Source organism: Thermobia domestica, chromosome 2, assembly GCF_964235325.1.
Source record: "Thermobia domestica chromosome 2, izTheDome1.hap1.1, whole genome shotgun sequence".
Classification (NCBI taxonomy): domain Eukaryota; kingdom Metazoa; phylum Arthropoda; class Insecta; order Zygentoma; family Lepismatidae; genus Thermobia; species Thermobia domestica.
In genome coordinates this window covers 323,201,199-323,216,073 of record NC_137455.1, presented here as the reverse complement: position 1 = coordinate 323,216,073, position 14,875 = coordinate 323,201,199, and the positions used below count along the sequence as shown (strand labels likewise).

The 14,875-nt window shown below is 31.8% G+C and overlaps 1 protein-coding gene across 4 annotated transcripts in view; it reads right to left on the bottom strand.

Moving 5' to 3' along the window:
- Positions 1-11,507: 11,507 nt before the first annotated feature.
- Positions 11,508-14,875, bottom strand: part of LOC145678667 (protogenin-like) — a 162,890-nt gene continuing 159,522 nt past the window's right edge. For all 4 annotated transcript variants that reach the window (XM_081749058.1, XM_081749055.1, XM_081749056.1 and 1 more), the window contains one exon: positions 11,508-12,621. In XM_081749058.1, the coding sequence (XP_081605184.1) occupies positions 12,187-12,621 (435 nt within the window). In that variant the 3' untranslated portion in view covers positions 11,508-12,186. The remainder of the gene's footprint in view (positions 12,622-14,875) is intronic.

The window sequence follows — 14,875 nt, the reverse complement described above, 5'->3', positions numbered from 1 at the left end:
ATAGACCGAAGTAGGCAAAATAAATTTTATTAAAATTGAAGCATAGAACACTGAAGCATGTAGTCAGTAGAAGAAAGAATTCATGATCAAAAATTCCCGCAAGAGCTGAAATATTGAAAACGACAAAGTGAAAAAGTACTACGGACGTAACTCCATACCAAATGAACTTAGTCATATTTATTGAAGAGTTTAATTTATCTGTCCTGAAGACAAAAAGTAAAGTACTTGATGAATCACCATCACATTTGATTAGGATGTAGTGAGTCAAGTTACGAATCGAGTTCGTCAGTGAAAGCGATAGTCAAACCGGAAGTTGTAGAAATCAACTATATCCGGTTTTTACGTTGATCACTACAGAGCACAAACTGTAATAGATAGCACGAAGCAGTTTTCTGGAATCGATTAAGTGTCCTAAGAACACAATTGCATATCCATCCTTAACACTCTACTAGAACATGAAATAGTAAAAATCCACCACAAGTTCCGATTTCAATGTCGATTTACATAGAGCAAAAACGATAAGAGATTGGGTGAATTCGCTCTAAGAATAGGAACCGTCGTCTCTTAACCCTCATTCAAACCGCAAGTGGCAGAAATTAGCCATTTTCAGTTTTACTGTTGAGCGCCATAGATTAAAATCCGTAACAGACAGTGAAAAGCGGATTTTTGTAATCAATATCTCTAGCGAAATAGAAGTTGCATAAATCAACCACTTGCAGTTTAATGTTGATTGTTATAAAATAAAAATGGTAACAAATAGCGAGGAGCGGTGTTCTGCAATTAATTAAGCATCTCATACACCATCTCTACATTCATCTTTCTATCAAAACCGGAAGTGCCATAAAATCAACCTTTCCGGTTTTAAGGTGAGCACCACTACAGAGCAAAAGTGGTAATACATAGAAAGAATCTGTTTTCTGCAATTAATGAAGAGTTCAAATAATATATTCCATCTTCGTTCTAATCCCTCTACTAAAATCGAAAGTCTTAGAAACTTGCTACCACTTGCGATTTCAATATTAGCTGAGAAAATATTACATGATAGAAACTGAACTCCTTAATGTGGTGTACATTTCACACTGCTACTTCTTATCATCATATCTCTAATATTAAGAAACAGGGATGTTACATAACGTCCGGTCTATAAAATCATCTAAATATGAAATTACCAGGTCCGTATTTATATATAGTGCGCCCCCTGTGCTCAAATTTGTCGCCCCCGTACAAAAATTTATCCCCCCTCCCCCGATAACGACCAATATTAAAGTTGAATTCATAGTTTTTGAGGTCGCTGAGATGAACAGAGAGAGTTGTAATCCGATTCAAGGTCATACTCCATGCCCAAGGGAGGGAGGAGGGAGTGAATTTTAAAAGTAATCGAAAAAGACAGATATTAATGTTCAATTCATACTTTTCGAGGTCGATAAGTTTAATAGTATCAGTTTTCATGATGGTTAAATTCATCCTTACCCCTCTGCGGGTTGCTAGTTTTAAATATTACTTTATTGTGAATCTTAAAAGAATTCCAAAATTTTGCCGCCCTATGCTCGACCACAAAATAGCACTTATCTAAATACGGGCCTAGAAATTACAGACGTTCGGACAACTAAACAAGGAAGGGAGAAGCATGTTAAACTTCGAGCTCACTTCGAACTTTGTTTTAATAGAAATTATTAATGAAGTAAAAACGTCTTGTTCAAAATGAGAAAAGGAAACACACAATTAATCTTGTAACTGATTTTATTTGACTTACGTATAGAGAATTTTTATCCACCTCGAAAGGAATTTATTCCCTATCGAGGACTACGGGAAATATTCTCAATATTTTACAATACATCAGTCGAATGCACATCTGCGAAACCAAGACATACTCACCTCCACTTGTCAACTACATTAGACCACATATATTTATATATATATATAATTATATATCTATATAATATACATACTTTAGACTAAAGATAATTCTCGATAACAAAGTCTAATCTCTTAAAGCAATGTAAGTAGAAGTAAAAATTAGTTTCGTACAACTCATAGATCCTTACAACAGATGTGAGGGTGTCTTGGTTGCAATTTTTATTTTTTTCTAAATATTTTTCTTCACTTTTACAACTGTTCACACGTACATTACTGGTACACAAAATTTGGAAGATACTGCTTTGGTTTGGTTTAAGTATATAATATTTTTTTTCTCAATCTAAAAATCTTCTACCCCACACCAAAGCAGTTTCTTACAAGCATGCAATTTCTGTCAGGAGTTTTTTTTTTTAAATATATATATTTTTTAAATTTTATTTTTAAATAACCACCTAGACTGTATTATTTTTACTGTATAAAAATAAGCTTCTTCTGAATAATACTTTACTTGTAGGTGTACCTACTGAACTTCAGTACATAACACCTACAGATCAAGATACTTAAATTGCTTCAAAATGACAGATAAGCTGTCTAATAAACTGAGGTAAACTTAGATAAAGAACTGATGTGTACACCATTAATAAAATGAAAAAAAAAAAAAAAAAAACTAAAATCTTTAGAAAAAAATATAGTAACAATTTTCCTGAGTAACACAGATTCATTAATTCATGTCTCAATAATATATGAACGGCACCTGACATACTTAACACTCAAAAAAAAAAAAAAAAAAAAAAAAGCAACTGCAAGAAAAAATATATAAGAAGTATAAAGATATAGCATTTAATAAAAAATGAATAAAAAGGAAAAAATGGCAAGACACTACTTTGAAGAGTAAACGTGTATTGCCTATCCTGAGGTAGCGTTACGGCACTGAGACTATGACTCAAAACACAGGATGTGACCCAAATGGAATGGGGGTGGGTTCTGTTGTGGTTAGAAAATGATTTCTTAAAAGGGAAGAGAAACTGCTTGGTAGCATTCTGAGCACCTGAAATCGTCGGACCGAGCAACTAACACTACATAACGGAACTTAGTAGGGTTATAATAAGATTCGTTGTCGTGGAAAACTTAGGCACGCTGACTTTCTATCACGGTTGCATAGGAGTAATAAATAACTAAAGAAGGAATAAAATATATAAAAATATATTATATTATATATATATATGTATATATGCTCTATGAATATAGTCTTAAAGATGAATCTTAATTGATACTGTTTGGAACAGTAATGTAAAGAATTTAAAAATCTGTGTATATATATTTTACATTTATATACCTATATATTTGCAATTATTTATTCATCTCCTTATATTTAATGTAAGTATACATGCACACCGAGGTCACATCCTAATGTTCTGAGCAAAAGGAAACAGAGTGTCCAAAAAATGCTTATTGGCCACGATGCTGTTCTGTAGTGAGGTACTTTTTTTTCTTTCTAATTCTTGTTTTGCTGTTTCCTAAAGTTTTACTTTTTTCTCTCTATAATTTCTTTTAAAGGAACAATTTTGCAAAATTTAATCACCACAAACCGTAAGCCAGCAAATACACTCATCATGTATAAGCACCAAGCATAATGTTATTAAGATTACCAATATATCGTGTAACAGTAGTTCACGCCAGAAGACAGATATTTGTCTTTTTTTTTTTCTTTCTTTTTTAATGAATTCTACTATAAACAATTCTTTCTACATATACATTTTACACTTTCCCATAAAATGAATCACCTATTATACATTTTTAAATTTTTCCCCATTGGTTTTCATCCTCTTTTTGTATACAAATTGTTTTAATTTTCTTTTTTAAAAAAAATAAAAATACACAGCATTCTGTCGCAATGACAACTACCACGATTATGCTCCATCATTATTTTCTTTTTCTTTACCTTTTTTTTTTTTTGCTTTTCTATTTTTTTTACAACTGGCAACAAATAGATATTATTTATGAGTGCATATTTTTTTTTCCAAAAACAGATAAAAAAACGTGAGCCCGTTAACATTGTATTTATTATTACTTTTGTTTTTTCTCATAATCATAATTTTCATCAAATGTAATATTGATAATTAAAAGTACATCTATACTATACAACTGCTATTTAATACAGTTTGAAGAGTTATTTATAGTCTTTTAAAATATTTTCCAATGCATTTAAGTGGACTTGCTGGTTTATTTCAAAAGCAGACATAGTATACTAGTTTTTTTCATTTATTCTACAGCTGAAGAATCTATACCTATATCTATATATATATATAATATTTATATTTTAAACCCTGTAACGTGGGTTAGAAAACAATATAATGTGAACGAAAAAAAAATCTATTGTAAATAGGCTTGGAAACTGTGTACCACCCATAATATATTCATTTATATACATACCTAGATCGATACATCAAACAGCTATTTCTCTAATAAACATAGGAACACGTACGACTTTTTATTTATACACCGAATATATTTTGCTTGACCCTAAGCTCATATTACCTCGATTATGTGGAAAACAAAATTTACTCGGCAAAGCTAGTAAAACATTACAAAAGGGGAAAAAAAAAACATACCTGTCCCTCACTTTACATGGACAAAGATTTTTCTCATTTATTTTTAAATACACATTTTAGTTTAACAACACTACAAACATTTAAACAATGCTCAGGTACTCGATTAATTTATATAATATATATTTATATATGAGGTGCGAATTTTGTACATTTGCCATACACAATGCAGAAGATTAAGGCATCAAAAGGCTCCTTTCTTTACAAATCTGTCTAAAAGTACATAAGTATCTATTTAAATGACTATCATTCTCCAATTATTTAAGTTATACGTGAAATTAACTTGCAAGTAGATTTTCATTTTAATGTTAAAAGTTTAAAAATACAAATTTGGTTATTTACGCGAATAAATTCGATTAGAAGAAAAACTACAGCAGAATATACGTATTAGACCAAGACTATTAGCGACAGACAGAAAAGTAGAAATCAGGAATTCGTGTTTTGTCATGTACATTATACATGTACATTACAATGTAAAGTTAAAAGAACTGGGATTTCAAGAATGAATTGTCTGAACTGTGAAGAAAGAAGAAAATTATTACTTAATAGTACAAGTAGGTATGAAAAAAAGTTTCGATTTCGAAGCAGTCAGTATACGTACTCACAAATACAAAAATCAGTGTTATCAAGTGGATGTTAATCGTTACGATCAATTTCTACATTATGATGAACCAAACGTTTATACTTGACAATTACGGACATTCCAGACAAGTATTTATTTTATTCTGTCAGGGTTCAAGAAATCGGCTTCCTGAAAGAAGCCATTCATCAGATTTAATCTATAAAACGTTTTACTACTAAGAGCAAACTATGAAATAAATTGTAAACATGTACGTATAAGCCGAACTCTTGCCGCAGGAATTAAAAGCAAGACCGAAAATTACAATACTTGAATTCTACTATTATTACCGGTTATGTGAATGCATGATTTCTACCAAACGATTTCTTTCTAATACAGTTTTATAGCCGAATACAATCTTACTGCAGGTTGGAAAAAAAGGATTATTATAATAATAATAATATTAATAGTACAAGACAACAAAGCGGACACTTTTACGCTACCCAACCCAGAAGTCTTTCCATGGATATACTTATGAAGAGAATGTAACAAATGATATTCTGAGAACACGGCAGTCTCGGAGGATAAAAAGGGTGTAAATATTGAAAGTAAACCATCAAAATTATAAAGTTAACACTAAACAAAAATGCATCTTACGTTTCTTTAACGAGATTTAATTATCTTATACAACTTTATATAAAACAAAAATCGCTAAATAGAACAATCACTATGTACGTTTGGGAGAAGCATAGATTTTCAATTGAACCCAGTAACAAAAACAATATATTGTTGAAAAAGTCCTATTATTGGTGACCATGCGATATGAAAAACAAACCTGAAGTATTCTACGTAACTTATTCACAATTTTTTTTAATTATATGTGAGATGACAGTAAGTTATAATTTTGTTATTTTATGTAATGAAATCAAACATGACGAAAGATCGGAATTGGTTTAGTAAAATATCAACATTACAGGATTATAATTTCAAAATATTTCCTGAAGTATATTCAATACAGACATAAATCTGTGGTATACATCGCCAAATAACATCGAAATAGCAAACAAATAAAATTAATATGCTACGGGTACTATAGAAAACTGTATATCGTTAGATAATTGGAGATGATACTTTGCACATTTGCTCAGAAATCCATTAACTGAGACATTGATTGGTTATAAATTTAGAGCATTCAATTGTACTAGGTGGTCCACTGCAGTTAAGTTTATTGGCTCAAGTTCAACATAACGAAATTACTCAATAATCTTTTAGATCAATGGATGGATGTTAAGACTTGATCTACACTGTCTACATCAATCAGTACAGAAATGCTCCATAGAAACAACTACTAGTACCTTCTCTATTAAATTCTTAAAACAGAATTTCAAAGTTTATAAACCTGTCAGTTATTGGAATCTAGCTGCATTTATACGAATGAACCTTTTTACGTTTACAATCTATATTTCTGCCTACAGATCAATGGAGCATAAAGAATCGGTGAAATTACGCGCTAAAACAGTTAGAGGAATTACGTAAACATACATTGTATTAGGCCATCACAAAATGGCACTCGAATGCGGCAACTTTATGCTCCACTACTCAGCTACCACTAGTAGTTCCTAGTTCCAGTGCAACACAATTTCTTGTAGCAACTTAAAAGAGACCAATCCTCCTAATAAGACAACACGAAAACACAAGAGAAAACTTAAGTCCCTGCTCTAAGATGTTTTTGATTATTTTGTGTATCATATGTACCTCTCGTAGACTAAAGGAATCAAGTTCTCCGGGGAATCAAGACGAGACCACATGCATCAAACTAAAGCAACTTTAACCGTTAGGTTATTCGAGATTCTTGTTATTTGTTAATCAAATTAACAATCCAAGGTAAATACAATCGCAATGTATCAGAAATTTTTAAATTGTATTTCTGCCACGTGTTACAATTCAACACGAATAAAATTACAAATCAACAGATCAAAAACTTAAATTTCGTTCCAGCTGTAGTTAAAATTATTCTTTCAGTAACTTCCACACGTAATTAATAACAAGATGCACATTGTTTGTAGCGCATATTATGGATACGTAAGAGGTTACTTACGGCTTATGCTGCAGATATACGTGAAACGTTTCCACCAAGTAATTATAGTATCTTTATTTTTCTAATTACTACTGAAACGGATATATATCTGTATTTTATTTAATTCGAAAAAAATAATTTTCCGTATTGATCTCATTTACACTCAGTTTCTGACTTTTTTTAAAAAACATTTATTGCGAATCTTTAATTCTCCTAAATATACCTAGCACACAACTCAGCAAAATTTCCTATTCACATCTGCTTATTATTACTTTCAGCAAAATCGTGATTATTATGCTTCATTATGATGTCAATTTTACATCACTTCTTGCAATGAAACAAACTTCAAGCCCTTCTCGTTGGTCTAATGGCTATTACATCCACATTATCCCGGGATTGCACCTTAAACTGCAGGCTCACTATTGAAAGCGGACGCTAAACTTCAACAATCAAAGACACAAACAAACTGCGTTTAAGAGTATACACGCGGTTTGTATACATCACACCAAACGTACAGCACAAAAAATACTACCCACATAACACATGACAAAATCTGATTTAGTTATTTACTTTTTTCCTTTTTTTTCCTACCACTAGTTAGAAAAGTAAATGAACTGCTTACTTTTACAAGTAAAAAAAAAAAAAAAAAAAAAAAATCATACCTGTCTTAATGCTTCTGCAAAATACAGCAAATAAAATACAACTAACGGTATTGGCACAGTGTTATTTATGTAGTCATGTATCTACTGTCTAGTTTTGAAAAAAATATATAGGAACTGTAACGTATCAACTGAAGCTGTCACTTTCATTTGAATGACATCATACAGAAATCAACTATAGTGGATAAAATAAAAACATGTGGGAAAACATTGAATTTAGTTTAATTCAATAAAAACATTGAATTCGAGTCATGTTTAATTAGGAAAATCTATTTAATCTGGACTGACTTTAAATAAGCTCTAACATTTTCTGGCACTGTACATAGAGTAAGGAATTACTTTTCTTCCACGTTCGCCGTTGACCAATTTATCGAACTTAGATGTGTCTTTTAATACAAAAACATGTTTACCAAAAAAAGTTAAGTGATAGCTGATGACGTACACTATAGTACGTTTGTAATAAACTGCTATGAGATTAATAAGACTTCGAAAATAATCGAATTATTCTTTACTTGAATCCATATCAAATATAAAACGTAACTTAGTTTTTCCTACATAGTTATAATAAAAAAAAAAAAAAAAAAAAAATCTAGTTAGTCATTAAATAGCGATGCTACGCACAGCAAGAACAACCAACTTCGCCTAGAACTATACGGGCTGGGAAGGACTAAAATTTAGCGGAGTATCTGATTAGGCAGGCTCAGCTCTGTCACAATGAAAGCAGAAAACATACTGTAATGGAAAGAAAGGAAGTTTTTACAAATTGATACATTTCGAGAAGCTGAAGACATGAGAGCACAATATAGGAATGGGAACCTTATTGTTGTTAGACTGCAAAAAGAAAAGTACTGACAAGAAGCTCATAGGTATAGACAAACAGATGAAATAACGTTATCAAATTACAATAATAAATATTGTTAATAACAACGAGTAATTAGTCATGACAAACAAAACATTCAAATTTGCATTACACTCTTTAAAACAGCTCATTCTGTATTTTTCCTTGTTCCTCAATTCCATAACTCAACCTCTGGCGATATATAATCAGAAAATCTCTGTCCCTACAGGTAGATATTTTGTCGATGTTTCAAACCAATATTCAGTTTTGTCACTAAATCACTCAAGCACGCAGTTTATACTAACCTTTTTCCTGTTCAACATTATTTTTGAATGAAAGAGAATACGGCACAACTAGAATAATTATCTCAATACTAAACCTATATCTAGAACAAATTCACGTTAGCAATTTTAATATGCGATTACATAAACTATATTGTGTTTTAGAAACAATAACTTAAAGAGAAAACAATGTATACACTGGAATATTATGTAATTAGAAAGTTCCGTCACTGCAGAACAGCTATTTGAAAAATCTCAACAGCGACAATAAATCTTAAATAAAGCTGCAATTATTATGCTCCATATCTTTCCCTCTCTACATTATTAATACATCATCTGCAGAATACTTCACGCAAGCAAATGATTAAATATAATGCTCCTATTAATATGCTTTAACAATACAAACAACACAGGTGATAACCCGAGAAATAGGGAATAAATAGTTTTCCTCCCGGAGTTTTACCAAATTGTGTTTCAAGTGCAATGATGATTATGATTATGATTATTATTATTATTTTACATCAGATATTTCTTATATTGTCATGAACATTTAGGTGGAGTACTTGTGACCTTATACCCTTACCACTTGTAACAAACAACACATTTATTTCACTTACAAGACTGCCATTTACTACTCACATAAACAGTCGTACTAACAGTTGCCACAGCTATCAAAGTGTGTACATAGTTTAATGGATTTTTCTTTAAATATGAAAATGTCGTACAGAAATTCAAAATATTGGTCTCAAGATACTGCGCCTTCCGGATCGAATTTGAAGTTCTTTTTCCTTTTACTGAGAAAAGAAAATTGTTGTCGCTACTATTTCTGGCAGAAACTAAAATTTAAACTGATATGATAAAATGTTGCCTCTTTTAAAACATAATTAATAAGAAATATATGATATCCTTACAAATACAATGTTAAATTAATAATGCTGCCATCATGTTATAAAACGAAATGAAAAGCGGCAAAAGGGAAATAACTAATATTCTGTACTTTGCAAACCGGGGAAAAAGTTTATAAACTTTGAAATACTTATCTTCAATTACAGACCAGAAACAACCAGTATATTCACCTTCATTATTATCTTTTCTTTAAAAATTTTGTATGTGTATGGTTAAAAGCACTTTTCAGCGAAACTAATGGACGCCTCACCATGTAACAGTATGTATGAATCGTATAAACATATATAAACATTACTTGATATTGGTATACAGTTACCAAGCCCGTGATGAAAAGGGAAGAGGGAGAAAGAAAAACAAACAGAAAAAAAATGAGTAAATGTAAATATCCCCCGGTATGCTACTTAAAAAAGTTTAACTCCCTGAGATACCACCAGAGGTCATAAAAGTAGCTGTGAGGTAGTTTATTAATGGAGGCCCATGCCATTAATTCGATTTAAAAAAAAAAAAATACGTAACAGCGCATATTATGCAGCTACAAGGAATAATCAACTTGAAATTACAGAAAAAATAAGCTGCTGGTTTCTGTAATTTCATACTGACTCCATCATGCGGCAAGTGCAAGATGATTATTGTACTTAACCATTCCCCCACCTTCCCTGTTTTCTTGTTCAGCCATGTTGGTAATACGAAGAGAGACAGATAGAGAAAAAAAATCCTATTTAGTACACGTAAACAATACAAATAATAACAACAACAACATTATGAACTATATACACAGTAATTTGACCTCATAAGCATCGATAGTAAAAAAGTATCGAAGAAAAAAGCAATAATTGCTACTATGATCCTTATACATATTGCAATTTTAATTTTTGCATCTAGTAACCTTTTGATGTATACACACTGTTAACGGCGAACTACCTACATCTTTATACAATTTTAGTATTGAAAAAAGATGAAAATATTTAACCACATTCTTTTGAAAACGAAACAACCAATTTATTTGTACTTTTTCACCTTCCCTCACAACAATAACACATTCTCTACACTAGACCAATTGTATTGTATTATCTTCATCTTATCATTACATTATTTTCCCTTAGAAAAGCTAGCTCACACCGATAAATAATAGTATTCTGAAACATTTTATACAATACAAATATATTTGCATAATGTATACGCTCACATCTACAAGACCACCTGCTCAATATGAGAGAAACGAGATTTCTTTAAAATACTGAAAAGATTGAAACTCTCCAAAATAAAAAGAAAGTAATTACTGAGTACATAGATAGCTCAATTACTTATGGTTAATTTAAAAAAAAAAAAAAAAAAAACTTCGGTCGTATTACGCACGAAGAGAGGGATAATTTTAAAATAATAATAATAATAATTAATACAAAAAAGAAAAAGAAAATGGATACACTGGGAAGTCGGGGGAACAGTAACAGAATATTTGCAATAAATTAAATGTTGTGCAAAATTGCTGAAAATTCTGTATATAAACATTTGTACATTCTTGTTTTACTGCATTACAGAAACTTGTAAAATTAACACTTCTTAATCTTGCATCATGTCACGTCACTGGTAACTTGGACATATATATATATATATTTCTCCTTGATACCAAAAAAAGAACTTTGTACATTTGAAGGCACCAAGGACTTGTTAAAGAGCATTGAATGTATCCACAGTCTGAATGGAGCTTGGCTATGGAACTATTCTTTTTTTTTTTTTTTTTTTAATTTTCGTACTTTTCTTTTAATGTGTAAATACTACATTATCCCATTAACACTGCAGTACAACAGCATCTACGCCTACTACAACACATCAACAATGTACATTTGAAAGCCTTGGAATAATCTGTTCACGAGGAAAATTATATATTATAATCAGGTACCATATTTACTTTGAATATTCCTACCAATGCTCCTTATTACGAACGAAGTGCGGAACAGGCTAGCTTTCACTTTGCAGTTACGAATTTCTGTATTATTATTATTATTTTTTTAAATCGCTACTGTACTGTTACGTTCCTTTATGCCTTCTAATTCATTTTTTCTTTCTTCTTTTTTCAACAATGTATACATTTGGCTTGCTTTGTTCATCTAAAAGAACCTGTACATACGATCTTTGCATATGTAATAATTCACAATAAAAAAATCTGAAAACAAGAAAAAGCCTCCACGCCCTCAAATTTCATAATTTGAGGAACACAAAAACATTTAGATTTCTCTAACGCCTTTCTTTCATTTTTAAATATTATGTTCAATATTTTACAGCTAGTATAGCATCATACATTGCAAGATATTTATAAATATTAAACTGTATGATTAAAAAAAAATATATATGTATGTATATACCCGCATCCATCCGAAACATAGAACAGCCTGGGTGAGCTCACCCCGTGGGAACCGAGTTCAAGTCCTGAGTAGTACTGTCTGGTTGTTGTTGATGAGAATTATGAGGTTGATGCTGTGATGTAGAGACTTGGAATTCTGTGGGGGTTGTGAAGGAAATGGGAGTTGAGAACTGGTTTGTTGTACCCGTATTATGAGTATGTGTCTGTTCAGGAATTATGGAACTCGAGGTCAGACAGCTGACTTGTGTACTGTTGAGGTCACTACTATCTTGACTATTGAGGTCATGGTTGTGATCGATTTCTTGCGTATCCTCAAAATCTATTTCCAGGTCTCGTGGTTCTGTTCTGCTATCGTGGGAATCGTTTATAAGGGATTGTGGACGACTGGAATCATCATCTGTGGAATTATATCGGCCTGAGAGTCTATTGGCATGTTTCGGAAGTGGTATGCAGTGCTCCACTCCAGTGTTGCACTGAAAAATAATAATAATAAAAAAAACATATTTAAATAATTTGAATATAATGCGCCAGCATTAAATTACATTAAAAATTACAAGAAGATATTAGCTTCAGGATAAGCTTTATTTTGAATGAATTCATAACACTTCATTTATCATAACTGTCCCGGAACAAATTATCCTCCTAAATATATAATGCATCCTTAAGAAATCTCTTAAATCATATCTATTACATACAGTAAAACTGCTGTGTCCACAACAAACAGGTGAATACATTAATACGTGCCGGTAAGCAAGTGCTCTGCATACGTGTTTTTACCATTATCCATCCAATGTTACTTAATATAAAACTTTAAATTTTATTTTATTAAAATACATTCAAATCCAAATATAATCGCTTCAGTCATTTTTTTTGTCTACTTATTTTATATGTTAACAGAAGAACTCAAGGATGGATATATATATATATATATATTCGCTACCTAGCAGCTTTAGAGCTACTTTCTGTTCTTTAATTTTTCTTTTCTTTTTACTTGTTCCCTCCCTATTTGATGAAGCGTCTAGCAAAATATCCTATAGTACAATCTTCGTGTTGTTTAATAATACTTTACTATCTTATCCGTTCTTCTTCCACAATTTGTGATCGGTTGCTTCAAATCCTCTCTTCTTTCTCTTGTCCCATGCAAAACTGAAGAATCACTTGCCATTGTTTACCGGTATATAAATCGAAGAGTGCCTTGTGGTGTATGTGGGATGGAGTGATAATTAATTAAAAGATAATTACATTAGTATCACAAAGCAAATCATTTGGGCTCCTTCGTGGCTATGTGCATAGTGTGGGCGCCTTTGGCGCGGGCGACCCAGGTTCGATTTCCTTCGGGAGCTCATGTGATCCGGATCCCACATTCAGCTATACGTCCAAGTCTTATATAGCTTCGTTCCTTAAGCATTACTTTCTTCCAATCACATGATCTATGTTCTCTACACATTTTTCCCCAACCACTGTGACGCAAGGATTCAAAATGACAATCCGTCTCGGATAGTGAGGTTATGCAGCTCTCGTCAGGCTCTGATTATTGAAACAAGCCATTCCAGACACTAATTGAGCTCGGCAGTTAGTTGTGTCCCATTACGTCAACAGTTCTTTGTGACAATTCTCTTCAACATTCACTGAACCCTCTCATATAGATTTGATTTCCGTTTACGATTCTTAACTGATGCTCTTTAGCATGAATCTGCATGACATCACCACCCTGGACAGTATTCGTTACACGTACTTCAACTACCCGTATACCCATAATCTGTCCCATCGAAACAGTGTTCCATTTTGCACCAGCAACGTCCGGTCTACTGCACACAATCCATTACTACACCGCCTCTCGTACTATTCACTATTACCAATTACAAATTTAACACCAGACAGTAGCAGTACACGAATTTTACTCAATTACTAACTCACAAAGATCACGTGTTCTATGGGTGTTTATCTTTATTCTGGTAACTATTTGCATGTATTTTCGCATCATAAAAATATGGAATTTCTAGCATTTGTGAGAAAAGGATCTTTACATTTACGATTAACGGAAAAACAAGATCAAACTTGGCTAGTGTACCAACATCAAGAGTCATAACAGCGACATGTACTCACAGCAAGTAATTTAACAATTTTGTTCTAAGCTTTAGTTTCACCAATTTTCCATTCTCATTATGATAAGCTTCAGTAACAGCTGAAAATGTATCTATATTCACAATATATATAAATGATGAGATCTACCTTCATCTTCTGAAAACACATTTATTTTGTTCTTGCAATTAATTCTTTTTTCCCCACACTTTCTTCTTGCTGTTTTCAAACGACGATGTCAAGAGCTGTATTGAAGAAATGCATTAAATGTATTTAACATCTTTCCTCAATGTAAAGAAAGATTACCTAAAAGTTCACGTAACGTTTTTCCAAAGAAAATTAGTTTCACCGTAAACACGTATTATTGTGTTGAACAATCCATGAGTCCTCAATTACAGTTACAATATAATGTTGGATACAGTGTTCATTACGATGTTGGTTGAACGCTACGATATATTTTCACTCGTTTCAAAATAGTGGAAAAGGTATTGAAATTTCATAACCTGGCTTTCTACTGTTACAGAATGCTTTAACTGAAGCAATCAGAGAACTTAAGCATCGCGTTACGTTAATTTTTACGCTGTAAAGTTCGGTAACATATCATTTAACAAGTAACGACTACTTTGAAGTATGTACCAGAATACT